General features: G+C 44.2%; 1 protein-coding gene across 2 annotated transcripts in view; it reads right to left on the bottom strand.

Moving 5' to 3' along the window:
• Positions 1–16,389, bottom strand: part of gba1 (glucosylceramidase beta 1) — a 20,518-nt gene extending 4,129 nt beyond the window's left edge. For both annotated transcript variants that reach the window (XM_080767721.1, XM_080767720.1), the window contains exons 1-10: positions 16,176–16,389; positions 15,487–15,549; positions 14,948–15,139; positions 13,025–13,171; positions 11,921–12,054; positions 9,751–9,923; positions 8,259–8,348; positions 7,746–7,893; positions 3,411–3,635; positions 2,008–2,171 (exon numbers count right to left, since the gene is read on the bottom strand). In XM_080767721.1, coding sequence (XP_080623847.1) covers positions 2,008–2,171; positions 3,411–3,635; positions 7,746–7,893; positions 8,259–8,348; positions 9,751–9,923; positions 11,921–12,054; positions 13,025–13,171; positions 14,948–15,139; positions 15,487–15,541 — 1,328 coding nt within the window. In that variant the 5' untranslated portion in view covers positions 15,542–15,549; positions 16,176–16,389. The remainder of the gene's footprint in view (positions 1–2,007; positions 2,172–3,410; positions 3,636–7,745; positions 7,894–8,258; positions 8,349–9,750; positions 9,924–11,920; positions 12,055–13,024; positions 13,172–14,947; positions 15,140–15,486; positions 15,550–16,175) is intronic.
• Positions 16,390–16,668: the final 279 nt, after the last annotated feature.

Raw genomic sequence — 16,668 nt, forward strand, 5'->3', positions numbered from 1 at the left:
AAGAGACTGTGACTAAAACTACAATCTAAATTTGCTGCCAAAAACAACACTGGCTGCTTGTATACCTGAAGTGTGCCATGCGGTAGAAGGTGGGGCTTCTTGCAGTGTTGCTTTTGGCAGCAAATTTAGATTTTAGTTTTAGTCATAGGCCCTCATTTATCAATCGAGTGTAAAATCTGCCACAGATTCGAGTGCAGGTTTCGTAGTACACCCACGTCGCCACGGCATTTATAAAGTGATCGCAAACAGCTGATCCTTCCTTAATTTCGTTCTGACGTTAATAAATGTGACGGCTGAAATCTATCTGGCACGCCCTATGAAATCAAGCCTCGCCCTCGTTTTTGCGACTGAACACATGACATACGACCTGTGGGAACCATGGAAACCATGAAAAAAAGGTTTCTCCCGTGCCTTGCCCGCCTCACGCACCTCTCTCTCACAAACACACACACACACACACACACACACACACGCAGAAGCACACGCAACTTGCAAGCCCACTGGTGTCTTGTTAAATAAAGAACGAACACCTGCATGAATTAAATAAAATTGTAGGCCTACCCTGTCTGTTTCCCTCTCACCTCGCTTGCCTTGCTGTCATGTCCACGCATCACGCATGCACGCATATACATGACACATCGACATCGCATCGCCATGAATGGAATTAGTTTGTAGGCTGGCCTATATTAATTTTACCCATTCGTGCTCAGTGCACGGCGAAGACTGCGCTACTGCTGTGATATTAAAGTCCTGTAGGTGACTGCCGACATGATAGCCTAGCTCTCTCATACAGCATGAGAGAGGCTATCATGTCGTCAAGGCAGTCATAATCAACGTTTATGTAGTGATTTCTGATTTGATCATTGATGAACGAATCATAAACATATGGATGAAGGCTTGCCGCTTGCATGTGTGTTGGCGACGCACGCCGCGGTCCCGCGATCCTCCCGAGCCCCGAAAATGATGTCGCTTTTATCTGAACTGTCAAAACTGTCAAAACTGTCTAAGCACTTATAAATGGTGAATGATTAAGCCCCTTACGCCTATAGCCTGCATGCTAGTACTTACTACAAATAGGCAAGCTGTATGCTTGTCACATGTCACTTGGAAATAAAGGCGTGCAGTCCATTCATGCCTTTAAAAAAATAATAATATCATAATCGCATATGCCGCATCACCGCGTCCGCATGCGCTCCAAAATCATCTCACAAGTGCGCTCGCATAACAAGGCCAGTAAAGCAGTGTTTGATTAAGCACAAACTAATACATTGTGAACATGTTATATTGTTTTTAATTGCGCGATTTTAATTACTTGTAAAGTTGGAAATCTCTCTTTAGTTTTTTACATACACATACCGTTTTATATTAACATTTTAGGAGTGAAAACATATGTTTAGATGCCTGTGACAGTGTCAGCAGTTCAGACAATGCTGCTCCGCTTGTGTAAGACAGAAAAAAATGTGTACGCCAGCTGAGGAGCAAACGTGGATTTTGAACGTTGTCACGTTCAATTTCAAGCTTTGGCGGAAATGGTAAATGTCAAAAATGTCGGCAATTTCGGCGTGCACCCATATTTTGGCGTACGCACGGTTGATAAATGAGGGCCATAGTCTTTTCAATAGTTTTCATTTAGTTTTAGTCACATTTTAGTCACCTGGAATGTCTAGTTTTAGTCGACTAAACATCATAAGATTTTAGTCTCTACGGTTGAAATTTAGTCGACTAAAATGTATTTTGGCGTGGCTTGATGCCGTCGTAATGACATATTTCACACAGCAGCTTGTAGATCGGCTATTTTCAGCATGAAACCAAGTGCAAAATGACTTGTGTCTCATACTCTTGTCCACTAGTCCCTTCCTAACATTTTAGTCTAGTTTGTATTTGTTCTCAGTATATTTAGTCTCAGTTTTAGTCATCATAGCTTAGTTTTCATTTCACAAGGTAGTCGACGAACATTTTTCGTCTCAGTTTTAGTGGAGGAAAAACAACACTTGCTGCTTTGTGTACCTGAAGTGTGCCATGCTGTAGAAGGTGGGCTGCTTGTAGAAGACGTCCCTGGTGGCGTCCACGATGACGGGACTGTCCACAAAGTTGTGCACCCAGTTGGGACCCCCTCCCCCGTCCAGGGCCAGGTTCCAGTCCGTCCAGCCCACCACGTAGTGATTCAGGTCCTGGAAGGAAGGGACGACCGACGGCGGTTTACAGAAACGGAAAAAAAACAACCCGAAAATCACATTTAACCCATTTAGTCGAAATTTAAATTTTTTTCAAATGTATTTTTTTCTGAAAAACCTCATGTTTCTATATCAGTGGTTCTCAATATTTCAATGTCAAGGACCCCCAAAAAATATATGAAATTGGCCACTGACCCCCCCATCTGAAAATGTGTTGTTTCAGGGACCACCTCCCAGAAGCAAAGATTTGAGTTAAAAACGTTCGCTCTGAAAGAGTGTATATTCAAAGCTTTGCACCACATTTTCACACATTTTCAAAAATAGCTCAATTATAACATAATGTTTAAAACACCAAAATGGGTTCCAGACATGAAAAAGGTTGAGTACCACTGACATAGAAACAGGTTTTTCTGAAAAGTTATAATGCAGAATAATGCAGATTTACCAGGTGCACGGCTCACGAACAATCACTGTAATAGAGAGATAGCCAGCACTCCGAAGTCCATTTAAGGTGTATCAGCGTGTATATATATTACACGCTGAGGGAGGCTTGATGCCGAAACGCGTCTGTGTTTTGTCTGTCTGTCCGTGCTGCACAATGCAATAAATATACCTTAAAATGACCTTTTTTAGTGGTATTCAGACAGCCAGCAATGGGTAGAACGCTCCCCCAAAAACATGTAGTCTCTGTGACTAATCTAGGGGCCGCAATCTGCATTCAAAGATGTTCCTAGAAGCTTTTTGTCATTGGTCGATTTGCCTGTCTGCTCCCTGATTGGTTAGTCATTGCGACCGGGGTTTAATTTTTTTCGACCAATGACAAAGCTTCTAGGAACATCGGGCATGGATGGGACCCATTTTGGGCAGGAACCCCTCTTGGTGTTTCAAGCATTATATTATGCTTTAGCTATTGAAAAATAGCAGATCTACAAGCTCGTAGCGCGGCACCGAGCTCCGCGCTACGAGCTTGTAGGTCTGCTGTTTTTGAAAATCTGTGAAAATGTAGTGCAAATCTTTGAATAATATATATTATTTCAGAGCGACCGTTTTTAACTCAAATCTATTTTTGGGGGTGTCCTTGACATGAACATGTTTGAGAACGACTGACATAGAAACATAGGTTTTTTTTTTAGGACATTTTGTAGAATCGAGTTCAGGGCGAAATGGGTTAAGTGAAGGTGTGTGTGTGTGTGTGTGTGTGTGTGTGTGTGGGGGGGGGGGGGGCATACGGTATACCGTTATGATGTCGTGGGCGTACTGCTCCGCTCTCTCCCAGCTGCCCAGCTTCACCCCTCGGTCTCCGGGCCGCCAGCCGGCGCACGCCTCCGTGCCAAACAGGTAGTACTCGGGGTAGAGGCGGTGCGTGGTGGCCAGGCTGAGCTCCGCCGGCACCGCGCCGTCCAGGTACCAGTGGACCGCCACGCCGTGGATGTAGCGGCCCGCCTCCACGTCGCTCAGGACCTGGCAGAGAGAGAGAGAGAGAAAGAGAGAGAGAGAGAGAGAGGTTATTTCAATATTTCATACAGTAGGGCAGGGGTGGGAAACTGGCGGCCCCCACCTTCACTTAAAGGGACACTTCACCCTTTTTGCAAAAAAATACATGTTAATGATGTTTAGAAGCTTTAGATCACTTTCCTGGGGGTATTTATGTGTGTAATATGTGGTTTTAGATATTTTAGATTGTAGCAGTGAGCCTGTTGTCTCTGATGTCATGGACACTGGTCTCACTACCTTACTGGACTACAATTCCCATATTTCTTTGGTGCACTGCTCCTCCTTGTGGATAGGGGGGAGAGCTGTCTTACTGAGACAACATGTAGTCCAGGAAGGAAGTGAGCCCAGTGTCCATGACATCAGAGACAACAGGCTCACTGCTACAATCTAAAATATCTAAAACCACATATTACACACAAAGACCCCCAGGAAAGTGTTCTAAAGCTTCTAAACGTCATTAACATATATTTTTTTGCAAAAAGGGTGAAGTGTCCCTTTAATGCGGCCCGCAGGTTAACCCATTTTGACCTGGGAACGATTCTATAAATTTCTATAAAATTCGATTTTTCAAAAATAGCAGACCTACAAGCTCGTAGTGCGCCACTCGGTGGCGCGCTACGAGCTTGTAGATCTGCTATTTTTCAATAGCTAAAGCATAACGTAATGCTAACACCAAAAGGGGATCCCACCCAAAATGGGTTAATGCGGCCCGCAGGTTAATACCAGAATACTGATATTGTATTGATTGATTCAGCTGTTACAATTCCAACCCCGCTTAAATTACTTCATGACAGTATTAAATGACTAGTGCTTAATGACTAGAATTAAAATGTCATTGTCTTTTTGTGTCCAATGTAGTTATATGTTAACAGTTCATAAAGTTACCATAACTATAACTTGAATGCAATTCAAATATAGCAAAAATAGCCGATCAACAAGCTCAAAACGCGACGTTTCAGCTATTTTTGCTATGCCAGTAATATGCACTGTGGCCCTCTGGAGTGAGTGTGGACATATATTGGCCCTCACCATCGTCAAAGTTGCCCACCCCTGCAGTAGGGCAATAACCCATTTAGGCCTGACGTTGAAATCTAAAAATAGTTTTCTGAATAACCTCATGTTTCTTATATGTCAGTGGTTCTCAACCTTTTCATGTCAAGGAGCCCCAGAATGTTCTGTATTTGGCTGCAGATCCCCCACCTGAAAATATGTTGTTCCATTTTCAGGGACGATTTTCCTCTAAAATAGCAGACCTGCTACGAGCTTGTATATCTGCTATTTTTCAATAGCTAAAGCATAACATAATGCTTAAAACACCAAAAGGGGTTCCCGCCCAGAATGGATTAAGCAACTAGTCGACTATTCAACTAGTCGGCTAGTAAATCCACTAGTCGACCATGGTTGGTACTAGTACTAGTTGACTAGTTGATGAAAAAAATAAAGAAAAAGAGACCTCGATCTGGTCTGCTTTGAGACAGGATTCCAGAGTAGAAGGGAACATATCTCATTGTCAGCTCTGTAGCAGTGGCCGGCTGGCCAAACTGTGTTCTCCTGGATCGGACTAGTGAAGAAACACGGGGTATATTAGATTTGTCGATGGGTGTCTCTCCCAAGAGAGATTTTGCGCTCTCATTAGAAGGTGGGTGTAATTGCCATCCAGCCGTTTACTCCAATTTCTTTGAAAGTGTCTCGGAGCCATAGAGTAGCCTAGAATCGTCTCAAAGGTCGTCCTAAATATCTTATGCATGTCATTGCAGGCTGACCAGGCCATACCTTTCCTAGTTTGAAAGTCCCTTTGGAAGAGAACGAATGAGAATGTCCCACTGCGCTACTGGATGGTAACTGTTATCTTTATTTTGAACGGTGCAAAAACATGAACAAAACAAATGTATTTCTATTAACACGACCCAAGGACCCCTTTTCTTTTCTTTTCACTTTTCTTCTTTAATTTTCTCTTTCTCTGTTCCCGGTTGCTGTTTATTTCCATTTCTAATGTTTTTAGTTATCCTTCTGACGCTGATTTAAATGTTGTTTTGGCATACTTACGACCCAATGTTGGGATAGAAGACACTTGATTCATGTACGACGACATACTGTATGCTGTCAAAATGTTATTTAAAAAAAGAAGATTTGGGGAAGAAGATATATATATGAACCCAAAAAACCTGTTTCAGAGGAGCTGTGCGGGAGCATTGTTTTGTGTGGGTGTACTCTCACCACTTTGGCCCAGTGTGGGAGCATTGTTGTATGTGGGTGTACTCTCACCACTTTGGCCCAGTGTGGGAGCATTGTTTTGTGTGGGTGTACTCTAGGGTTTAATGCCGGGATCCCGGGATTACGGGCCTCCCGGTTATAGGGCACGCAAATTCCCGACCGAAAATTTCTTCGGGAACCGTCATCCCGGAGGTGTTGTTTTTTCTTGTTGGAAATTACACTAAAGGAGTTTTCACACAGTGCACGTTCTTTCCCCAGCTGATCTATGAGTGCTCAAATGTCCAATCTGAACCCTCCCATCATTTTCAAACATGTTTGATGATATTTATATGGAATTATGGATCACACTGGGCTGTAACGGGGAGTCAGCGGGACCCAACGTAAATGTTTGCGGCACGGGCGGTATTTAAATACCTGCAGGCGGACACGGGCGGTCAAGATAAAATCAGCGGGACTCCGCGAATCCTGCATCCTCCCGCAATTAACCAGATACAGAGCTTATTATACACTTTAGCAAAAATAATGAATGTCTGAGGAGAACGTATAATTTCCTGTCTGCGCTGGACAGGCAAAGCACAGAGTCACTCTCTCCAGATTTCCAGAACTGTGTTGGACATCTTCAGGCACGCTCCCAAAGCTGCTAGCCTGGCTAATAACCAGACCGAATCAGCCGTTGGCAAAAACAAAAGATTGACAAAGCTGCTGCACTTGTCAATCATTTAGCCTAATCAGTCTCTGTGAGAACTGAGAAGTGTGTTTTACCCATAGAGTATGAAAAGGAGGGTTTTACCGACGGAGCGAGGAGGATCCTTTCCCCGTGATGGACATTATCACTTCTAAACCCCTTTTGGCTTTTGCCTGCATGTGTGCGTCACTCAGCAGTCAGCAATAACGTGAAACGGAACACAAACAAAGATGAGTATAGGCTACAATTTGTTTTATATAGTAACCACCAGCACGCAGCCCCTCTCTCTCTCTCTCTCTCTCTCTCTCTCTCTCTCTCTAATAATCACTAATCATCAGTGTGCTGTGCTGCGCACTGGCCGTGCTGGCTATTTTAACACCCAATCGGACTTTTCATAAAGTACAAAGCGGGATGATCAAATTATCTGCAGTGGAGAAGGGGACCCAGCACCACTGCTCAAAGGGTGAAAGACCTATAGCTAAATGTGAAAGAAAGACGTGAGGTCGTTTATCCCCCCCCCCGTGCTTCGACAGTCAAATTAGTGCAAACTCCTTAAGTGTCACGTTTTCTGAATAGCGTAGTAGGCCTATAACATTATTTTATTGCAGGCTATATGTTCATATTTCGTTCAAATAAAACGTTTTCAACCAAAAAATATCAATTCTATTGAACATATGAAGTATCTATACATATAAATGCATTTTGGTGGGCACTTTTTTCCCCTTCTCTTTTGTTTTTTTTCTGACGGGAATTCCCGCGGGAGCCCGGGAAAAGGTCCGCAAATTCCCGGGAATTAAAATGAGCCAAATCCGGGAAAATATTAAACCCTAGTGTACTCTCACCCCCTTGGCCCAGTGTGGGAGCATTGTTGTGTGTGGGTGTACTCTCACCACTTTGGCCCAGTGCGGGAGCATTGTTGTGTGTGGGTGTACTCTCACCACTTTGGCCCAGTGTGGGAGCATTGTTGTGTGTGGGTGTACTCTCACCACTTTGGCCCAGTGCGGGAGCATTGTTTTGTGTGGGTGTACTCTCACCACTTTGGCCCAGTGTGGGAGCATTGTTGTGTGTGGGTGTACTCTCACCACTTTGGCCCAGTGTGGGAGCATTGTTGTGTGTGGGTGTACTCTCACCAATTTGGCCCAGTGCGGGAGCATTGTTGTGTGTGGGTGTACTCTCACCACTTTGGCCCAGTGCGGGAGCAGCAGGCGGTTGTCGTCCAGGATCAGGACGTGCGTGCGGGGGTGAGAGGAGGCGTGGAGGGCCGGCCCCAAATCTAGAGACACCCAGTCCCTCTGCTCCTCTGGGGTGAAGCCCAGGGCCTGGAAACTACACGCAACGCACGCAACACACAAGCACACACACACACAAACACACATTCCCAAAAAAACAACATTAATAAAATATAATAAAATCAATGATTTATTTTCAGCAGTTTCATGAAATTAAAGACATGTGAAAATAGCACATCTACAAGGTTGCAGCCGCGCATCTGTGAGCTTGTAGATCGGCGCCTAAGATAGGACCTTTTTACTCAATTACTCTACAAGAGGATAATAATCCTGCCAGATAATGTCTCCCCAACACCAGGCTAGAACGGGGGGCTTCCCTGAACACCCAAAAGGTGGTCACACCTCGTCATCACCTATAAAGCTGGAGTATAAATAGGCCTTTTACTGTTCTGGAGTCCTGACCTGTAGTTCGTCATGCGTCCAGCAGAGGGCTCATTTCCTGTGGTCAGCGCCCAGAAGGTCAGGTTGTGTTTGGCGTATTCGTCTAAAAACCTGAAAAAAGATCACATGAAACACTGGAGTTGGCATGCGGAACCGGAACCACACGTGGAACCGTTTTTTCCCCGGGTACCGGTTTTTATCACATTGCACTTTTGAACTTTGAGTGCATTTTGACACCAATTTTACTCAAGTAAAAAGTATTGATACTTTTACTTAACTCATCCCTGGCTAAAGGACTCGGTTAACGTTTTTTTTTATGAGATCCCGCACCGTTAATTAGCGCTCTAATTAATGATAAAACTATAAAGTTGTCTTACCGCTAATCAAAGCTCCCCTCGAGCGGCATGCAGCGCCGTGATCGATTGCTTCCCCTTCAGCCTCAATGCATTGGAAAAAGAGCAAGGTGGAGGATGAGGCCTTTTTTAAGAGTATTCCAGTTCAAATGGCGCTGGATAAATACAGCGACTGTGTTTAGTTGCTCTTCCCCGTGACCGCGCGTCTAAAATATGAACGCTTCTAAAGACTCTTAGCGAGTGATTAATGCGATCGACGCGACCACCTTCGCCATTGTTGTTGTCGGTAGAGGAGGAGGCCGTCTTCTTCTACAGCCAAACGGTGAACGGTGGCGGTTGCTGAACTATCGGCGCCCCCTTCTGGCCGGGGAGTGAGTTAAGTAAAGAAAGTGAGTACCTTTTCCACTACTGTGTGTTAGCATCAAATATGAGTGTATATTTCTTTGAGTGTGTACTGATTAAAGGGTGAACTGATGTAGTAATGGACCCAGGTTAATCCATTTAGACCCGAGGACGATTCTACAAAATGTCATTTCAAACATTTTCATGTCAAGGACCCCCAAAAATATATGAGAATATGTCGTTCCAGGGACCACCCCAGAAGCAAAGATTTGAGCTAAAAACGTTCACTGTGAAAGAAAAGATTTGCGCCACATTTTCACGATTTTTCAAAAGAATAGCAGACCTACAAGCTCGTAGGCTGTAGATCTGCTATTTTTCAATAGCTAAAGCATAGCTCTAGTCCATAGCTCTAATGCGTTGCATTTAGAGCTATGTTACCGTCAACTTCCGGGGCTCGCATGAATGCAGACCAGCCTCTCGTCTTTAGCGTAAATAAAAAGAACGTTCGCAAAGCATGCGAGCCGCGGAAGTTGACAGTAACATAGCTCTAAATGCAACGCATCAGAGCTATGGACCAGAGCTAGCTAAAGCATAACACAATGCATTTTGGGCGGGAACCTCTTTTTGTGTTAGCATTATGTTGTGCTTTAGCTATTGAAAAATAGCAGATCTACAAGCTCATAGCGCGCCCGAGCTTGTAGGTCTGCTATTTTTTTAAACTGTCAGGATTTAAGACATTTTTTAAATCTGATCTCAGGTCAAAATGGGTTAAAACTCAAGAGGGGGGTTCCCGTTCAGAATGGGGTTTAAAGGGTGACCTGACGTAGTAGTGGGCCCAGGTCTTGTGTTCCTTGCCCCCCGGTCGCCCCTTCAGGGAGCCCTTCCCGATCAGCGCACCGTTGGTCTTCAGCCAGGCGGGGGCGCTCCACGCACTGGCCAGCAGGGACACGCGGCCAGGAGACAGAGCCTGGATACGCTGCAGGAGAGGAATCTGTAGAGAGAGAGAGAGAGAGCAGAGAATCAACCATTTAGAGTTTCTCTACTAATTGTACTTCTAATCTTGACCTTCGGGGTCATGATTCGTGTCAGATCTTTGTGTGTGCGTATATCTTTTCTATGTCCGAGCATAGACATGGTAACGCCCTGCCTGCCTCTGATTGGCCTATACCGACACTGCCGGCCTTACCAGAGTTTCCTCTGAGGTGGAAGATATACATGCTGGATAGTCTGCCGCGAGGTTACTCCGTGGTGGGAAATAAATAAATAATACAAGTACGATATATAATACAAGAGAATGACAGCTAACTACTATTGTTTATGCCGTTGGTCTGTTTATGTGTAAACTTGAAACATTATTGTACTGTAAAAACTAGGTCTCTTTTCCCTTGATCTTTATCTTTTTCAGTATAACAGTATTAGTTTACTATAATTAGATAAATACCTTGATCTTTTTTAGTATAATAAAATCAAATCATAGGACATACGTGTTCAATCAATTATTCAATCAAAGCAAACGGCACAAACAATATTAGTTTGCCTCTTCTACAAATAAAATTCGCATTTTTACTTTCCCACCACGGAGTACCCTTGCATCTCAGAGGACAGGCAAGACAGGCAGTGTCGGTAGGCCAATCAGAGGCAGGCGGGGCGTTACCATGTCTATGCTCGGACGTAGAATAGACATACGCCCTGTGTGTAGGTGAGAGAGACATGACTTTGACATGAATCTAAATGTCTCAATAGAAGAACTTGAAAAGAAAGAGTTGTGCGACCTGTCCTCCTCTTCTCTGCTCAAGTGAGTCTCCCCACTATCGGTGTGTTGTTTTTGGCAGCAAATATCTATTTTAGGTTTAGTCACTGGGCTGTATTTTGAGTGCCTTAAGTATCAGGTGTTATGACTTAACTTAAGACCTGGAGGTGTGGCCAACTCAAAATAGCTAAACAGCATTGGCCACGCCTCCAGGTCTTATGTTAAGTAATAAGACCTGGTACTTAAGACACTCAAAATACAGCTCAATAGTCTCTTGAGTAGTTTTCACTTAGTTTTAATCACATTTTAGTCACCTGGAATGTTTTAGTGTTAGTCTAGTTTTAGTCGACTAAATATCATACGATTTTTGTTGACTAAATCGACAGTTGATTTAGTCGACTAAAATGTGTTTTGGCAGGCCTTGATGCCGTCGTAATGGCTCACAACGCGTCACAGCGCGACGCGTTGTGAGCTTGTAGATCTGCTATTTTCAGCATGCAACCAAGGTGTAAAATGACTTTACTGGATCTCTTGTCCACTAGTCCCTTCCTAACAGTTTTAGTCTAGTTTTTATTTGTTGACGAAATTGTCAATATATTTAGTCTCATAGTTTTAGTCATCATAGCTTATAGTTTCCATTTAGTTCCAGTCTTGAACTGAAGTGACTATACATTAACTTGGAAATGACTGAAGACATGATGTTTACTGTGATTAGGGTAAGCTTACATTTCATATCACAGACACCATGTAGTGAAAACTCCTGTAACTGTAACCAGAAAAAAAAAAAAAAAAAGAACGATTTTGAATCGTTCTTTTGAATATATATGTTTTTTGACACCCCTAAATAATATGGTGAAACATAGCTCGGACAGCACGTTTGTGAGCTGTGAGATTACGACACAATAAATTAAATGAACAGTGTGTGCAGGCCATGTTATTGCAGCAGTTTGTAGAAAAAACACTCCATACCAGCTGTCAGTTAACAGTCTAATAATTGATGAACAGCACAGTGTCCAATTAATTACCGTGGCATTGTGCATTACATTCTACCATTCACACACACACACACACACACACATCCATACACCGACGGCAGAGGAAACCATGAAAGGCACCAACCTGCACATCGGGAGAAATTAGGGGGTTCAGCGTCTTGCTCAAGGACACTTCGACACCAACTCTTGGGGAGCCCACAGGGTTCGAACTGAGAACCGTGTGTGTGTGTGTGTGTGTGCAACCTTCATGTGTGTGTCCTCGGGGGCCAGTGTGAAGTTGTGGAGGTCGTAGTCCCCCGGTGTGTCTGCGTAGGTGTAGAGACGGGTGGAGAAGTCACAGCTCGCCATGGGCACGCGAACCACACTGTAGCCTATACCTGGAAACACGCACACACACACACACACACACACACACACACACACACACACACGCACACACACACACACACACAGACGTTAGTCATGAGGAGACACATTATGCGTAATGAAGTTCGGCCAAACGGGTCATAAGTTATGCCTGTTCAAAATGTGCGTTCTAATTTGCTATAGCAGCCCTCTTTGGCTACTAAAGGCCAGTCTGCTGCAACCGGTCGCAAATTGCAACTAGTTGCAGACTAGTGCCGCACAGTTAATAAAATATAAAAAAATATCGAGATCTAGAATCAGTCACCTAAGTATGCAATCTAATATTGTGAGGAACCGTGCAGCACTTAGTTGGCTGTCCAATTCATTTTAGTTACTCTTATGTTTTAGTTTATGTTTTTTTAATAAACTAGACCTGTACAGTACGTGCCCGTCGCAGTCGGCCACCGGCCTACTTGGGAACGATGCAACTTGGGAACTTAATGATATACGTTGTCATATAGCACCCGTTTTAACTGTCAGCTGGTGTCCCACATGGAGATCTGTGTACATGTGCCTGTGTGTGTGAAGACTGCAAACTGAAAAGTGTACTGGGCAATCAATTCGGCTCACTGGCAGAGACTAATTGGTTGAGCCTCAATTGGCTGAGGCTGGAAATTGCACAGGTGAAAGGAGTTGGCCTCATTAGGCCCACATGGCAGAGCCTGGCCCAGGTGAAAGGAGTTGGCCTCATTAGGCCCACTGGCAGAGCCTGGCCCAGGTCAAAGGAGTTGGCCTCATTAGGCCCACTGGCAGAGCCTGGCCCAGGTGAAAGGAGTTGGCCTCATTAGGCCCACTGGCAGAGCCTGGCCCAGGTGAAAGGAGTTGGCCTCATTAGGCCCACTGGCAGAGCCAAGATGCAGCTTGGGGTCAGGGTTAGAATCACGCATACCGCGCCCACGAACGCCCGCACGCACGCACGCCCACACACACTCACACACACACCTTCAGAGGAGAAGTACTGTTTGAGCAGCTGGGTCTGCGTAGCGGGGGACAGAGACAGGATGTTGATGGCTGCCGCGTCCGTCATGGCCCCTCCGAACCCCATGACCCTCTGGTACTTCTGGTAGCCCACTATCGTCAACCTCAGCGCTGGAAAACACACACACACACACACACACACACACACACACACACACACACAGACACAGACACACACACACACACACACACACACACACACACACACACACACACACACACACAGACACACACACACACACACACACACACACACACACACACACACACGGTAATGTACCTCTTTATGTTAACCCCTAATGTAGTCGCTTTTGCCAATTGATTCCTCCCCGAGCCGGACTCGGTGGAGTCGGATTTAGAAGACATTTTTAGAATTGGCCTCAGGTCTTAATGGGTTAACCAAACATATAATAATAATAAAAATAATAATAATGTTGTCTCCTTTAAGCCATTTAGACCTGAGGACGATTCTACAAATACCTTCTTGACAGTTTTCTGAAAAACCTCATGTTCTCAAACATTTTCATGTCAAGGACCCCAAAAAATATATATATATTGCCTGCCTACCCCCATCTGATAATATGTAGTTCCAAGGACCCCCTCAGAAGCAAAGATTTGAGTTAAAAACATTTGCTCTGAAAGAATATATTGAAAGATGTGCGCCACATTTTCACGATTTTTCAAAAAATTGCAGATCTACAAGCTCGTAGCGCGGCAGTCAGGCATGAGCTTGTAGGTCTGCTATTTTTCAACAGCTAAAGTATAACATAATGCTTCAAACACCAAAAGGGGGTCCTCCTGTCCTGAATGGGTTAAACCTCGGACAAAGCCAACAGCCGAGTTGACAGAATATAAACACGTTTGTCTTCTTTCTAATTATTTGTCTAAAGAAAATGTGTTTATTGTCATGACTTGTCAACTCGGGTGTTGTCTTTGTAGGCTTACAGGTCTTTTTTTAAACGTCTATCTATGGGAAAAATTTATGGGGAATTCTTTCCTGGTGCCCTCGTCGTTATGAAAGAGACGCTCTGTAACGTTGTTGTTGTTGTTGTTTAGGACTCACTGTCTCTCCTTTAAGCATTATGTTATATTTTCGCTGTTGAAAAATAGCAGATCTACAAGCTCGTAGCGCGGCACTCGATAAATCGTGAAAATGTGGCGCAAATAGAGCGCCAAAGTCCTGACGTCACTTGCTCATCCCCTGGTTCTGCCTGCATGGTTCACAGAAGTCATTTCTCTATGGAGAATAACATGGGCTGATCGTAAAATCGTTTCATATAAGCGTTGTGGTCCAAAAATAAACAAGCTGTCTCTGCGTTATTCTCAGAGAGGTGTCTCTGTATCGTTATATTGTTAGGGGAGGTGTCTCTGTATCGTTATAGGGAGGTGTCTCTGTATCGTTTGCGACAGTCAGTCACTCATATAATTATGATACAGTCTGTTTCTAGTGAAAATGTAGCGTTTTTTCTCAGTCAGTTGATTCTTCATATCCATATGGGTGAAACGTCCGGGATGACATGTTTCTTTTTCAAACACAGTTCTTATATGAGGTGATCTAAAATCCCCCTTATGGGGATTACAATGGAAATAAAAAGTACATGAACCCGTGGATTTGCGCCCTCTACCGATATTGACGCCAGACTTCAGTGCTCTATATATATTCTTTCAGAGTGAACGTTTTTAACTTCTTGCTTCTGGGAGGGTCCCTGGAACTACATATTATCAGATGGGGGTCGGCGGCCAATTACATATATTTTTGGGGGTCCTTGACATGAAAAGGGTTGAGCACCACTGACATAGAAACAGTCAGAAAATAAAAGACATGTGTAGGATCGGGCCTCAGGTCTAACTTTGTTGTTGTTGTTGTCGTTGTTGTTCAGGACTCACCGTCTCCCGTGGTGTCGTTGCGGACGGGCCGTTGCTCCGCCTCCAAGCGGCGGCCCGCCTTACTGGTCAGGAAGGACAGGAAGTGGCCGGCGGGCGGCAGGCGTACCGAGCCCACGCCGTCACAGTACGTCCCGTTGCACGCACACACCACGGAGCCGTGGCCGAAGTCCACAGGCACGCACCGCTGGGCATCTGAGGGACGCGCACGCACGCACACACACAAACGCACATGCACAGGCACACACACACACACACACACACACACACACACACACACACACACAGACACAGACATGCACGCACACATGCACAGAGCTTGATTTTATCTTGAAATTACTTTTCTATTATCGATGCAATAATTTAACTATGGCTTCCAGAAAGAGAAAGGCTGTAGTTTCTATCTGCTTTGAATCCATATCGATGATGTCACTGGTAGGCAGGTTTCTGAACTGTCAACAGCCTGAATGTGCAGACAGAAATGCCATTGTATAATGCGTGTGTGCGTGCGTACGTGCGTGTGAGTTAGTGTGTTACCTCACCTGTGGTCAGTCCAGTTGTGAAAGCGACCAAAAGAAGTGCTGCTTGTAATGACATGGTTTCGTCTGCAGGGGGCAGTAAGAACTCATCAGTACAGTGCAGTATAAAGTACCTCTGAAGTCTAACAGTAATGTGTAACATTATAGTCATCTTTGAGATGACTATACACACACACACACACACACACACACACACACACACAATTGATAGATTGAATTAATCAATGAATACTTTGCCATAAACAGTTTGCAAAAAATAAACAACAAATTAAATTAAATAAAAGCACATGGTACAAAACGTAATAATAATTAATATTTATGCTGTATGCTACCTACCTCCAACTGTAGCCTATAGCCTATCCCATTTTCAACTTTTTATTTATTTATTTATATATTGACACTTTGTAACTAGCGACTAATCATCATGGCAGTCATGTATCAGGGCTACTGTGTAACTAGAAGTGTAAACGCGTATGCTTTCTCATGCCAACAAAGCTCATTTGAATTGAATTGATATCATTCACATGCAAATACATTATTATGCACATTGATATAGCCTATAATGACACACACACACACACACACACACACACACACACACACACACACACACACACACACAGGTCCCTGTTGCGCTGACGGAGACAAAGCATTCACAAAAAATACAATACAAAAGGTGAGAAGAACATTACCTTTTTAGAGTTTGTTGTGTCATGTGAGGTTGATTCAATCAAATCTTTACATTGTCAGCAGTCCGTGTGTTTGTCCATGACTGTGTCCAGGTTGTACTGCAAGTCTGCAACAGCAGAGTTTAATGTTATATGATCATATTTTAGGAGGTGTAAAGTTCTCTCTGAGTTTGAGTTTTAGAGGAAGAGATACAGGCTGTGTTGTTGTGGTAGTCACGTGACCTGGATGGACACGACGGTCACGTGGGGGGGAGGGGGGGGCTGGAGGTCACGTGAACACGCAGTGTCTCATCAGCCACCAGATGGCGCCAGAGGGGAAGGAAGGGAACAGCAGCTCTGTGGGCATAATGCAGTGGTTCCTTTAGAGCAGTGGTTCCCACACCTTTTCATGTCAAGGACCCTCAAATTGGTAATAATAATAATGAGAAGAAGAAGAAGAAGAAGAAGAAGAATTCATTAATAATAATAATAATAATAATAACCCCCCATTTGAACA

This window comes from Protomyctophum bolini (genome assembly GCF_963924005.1).
Source record: "Protomyctophum bolini genome assembly, chromosome: 7".
Lineage (NCBI taxonomy): Eukaryota > Metazoa > Chordata > Actinopteri > Myctophiformes > Myctophidae > Protomyctophum > Protomyctophum bolini.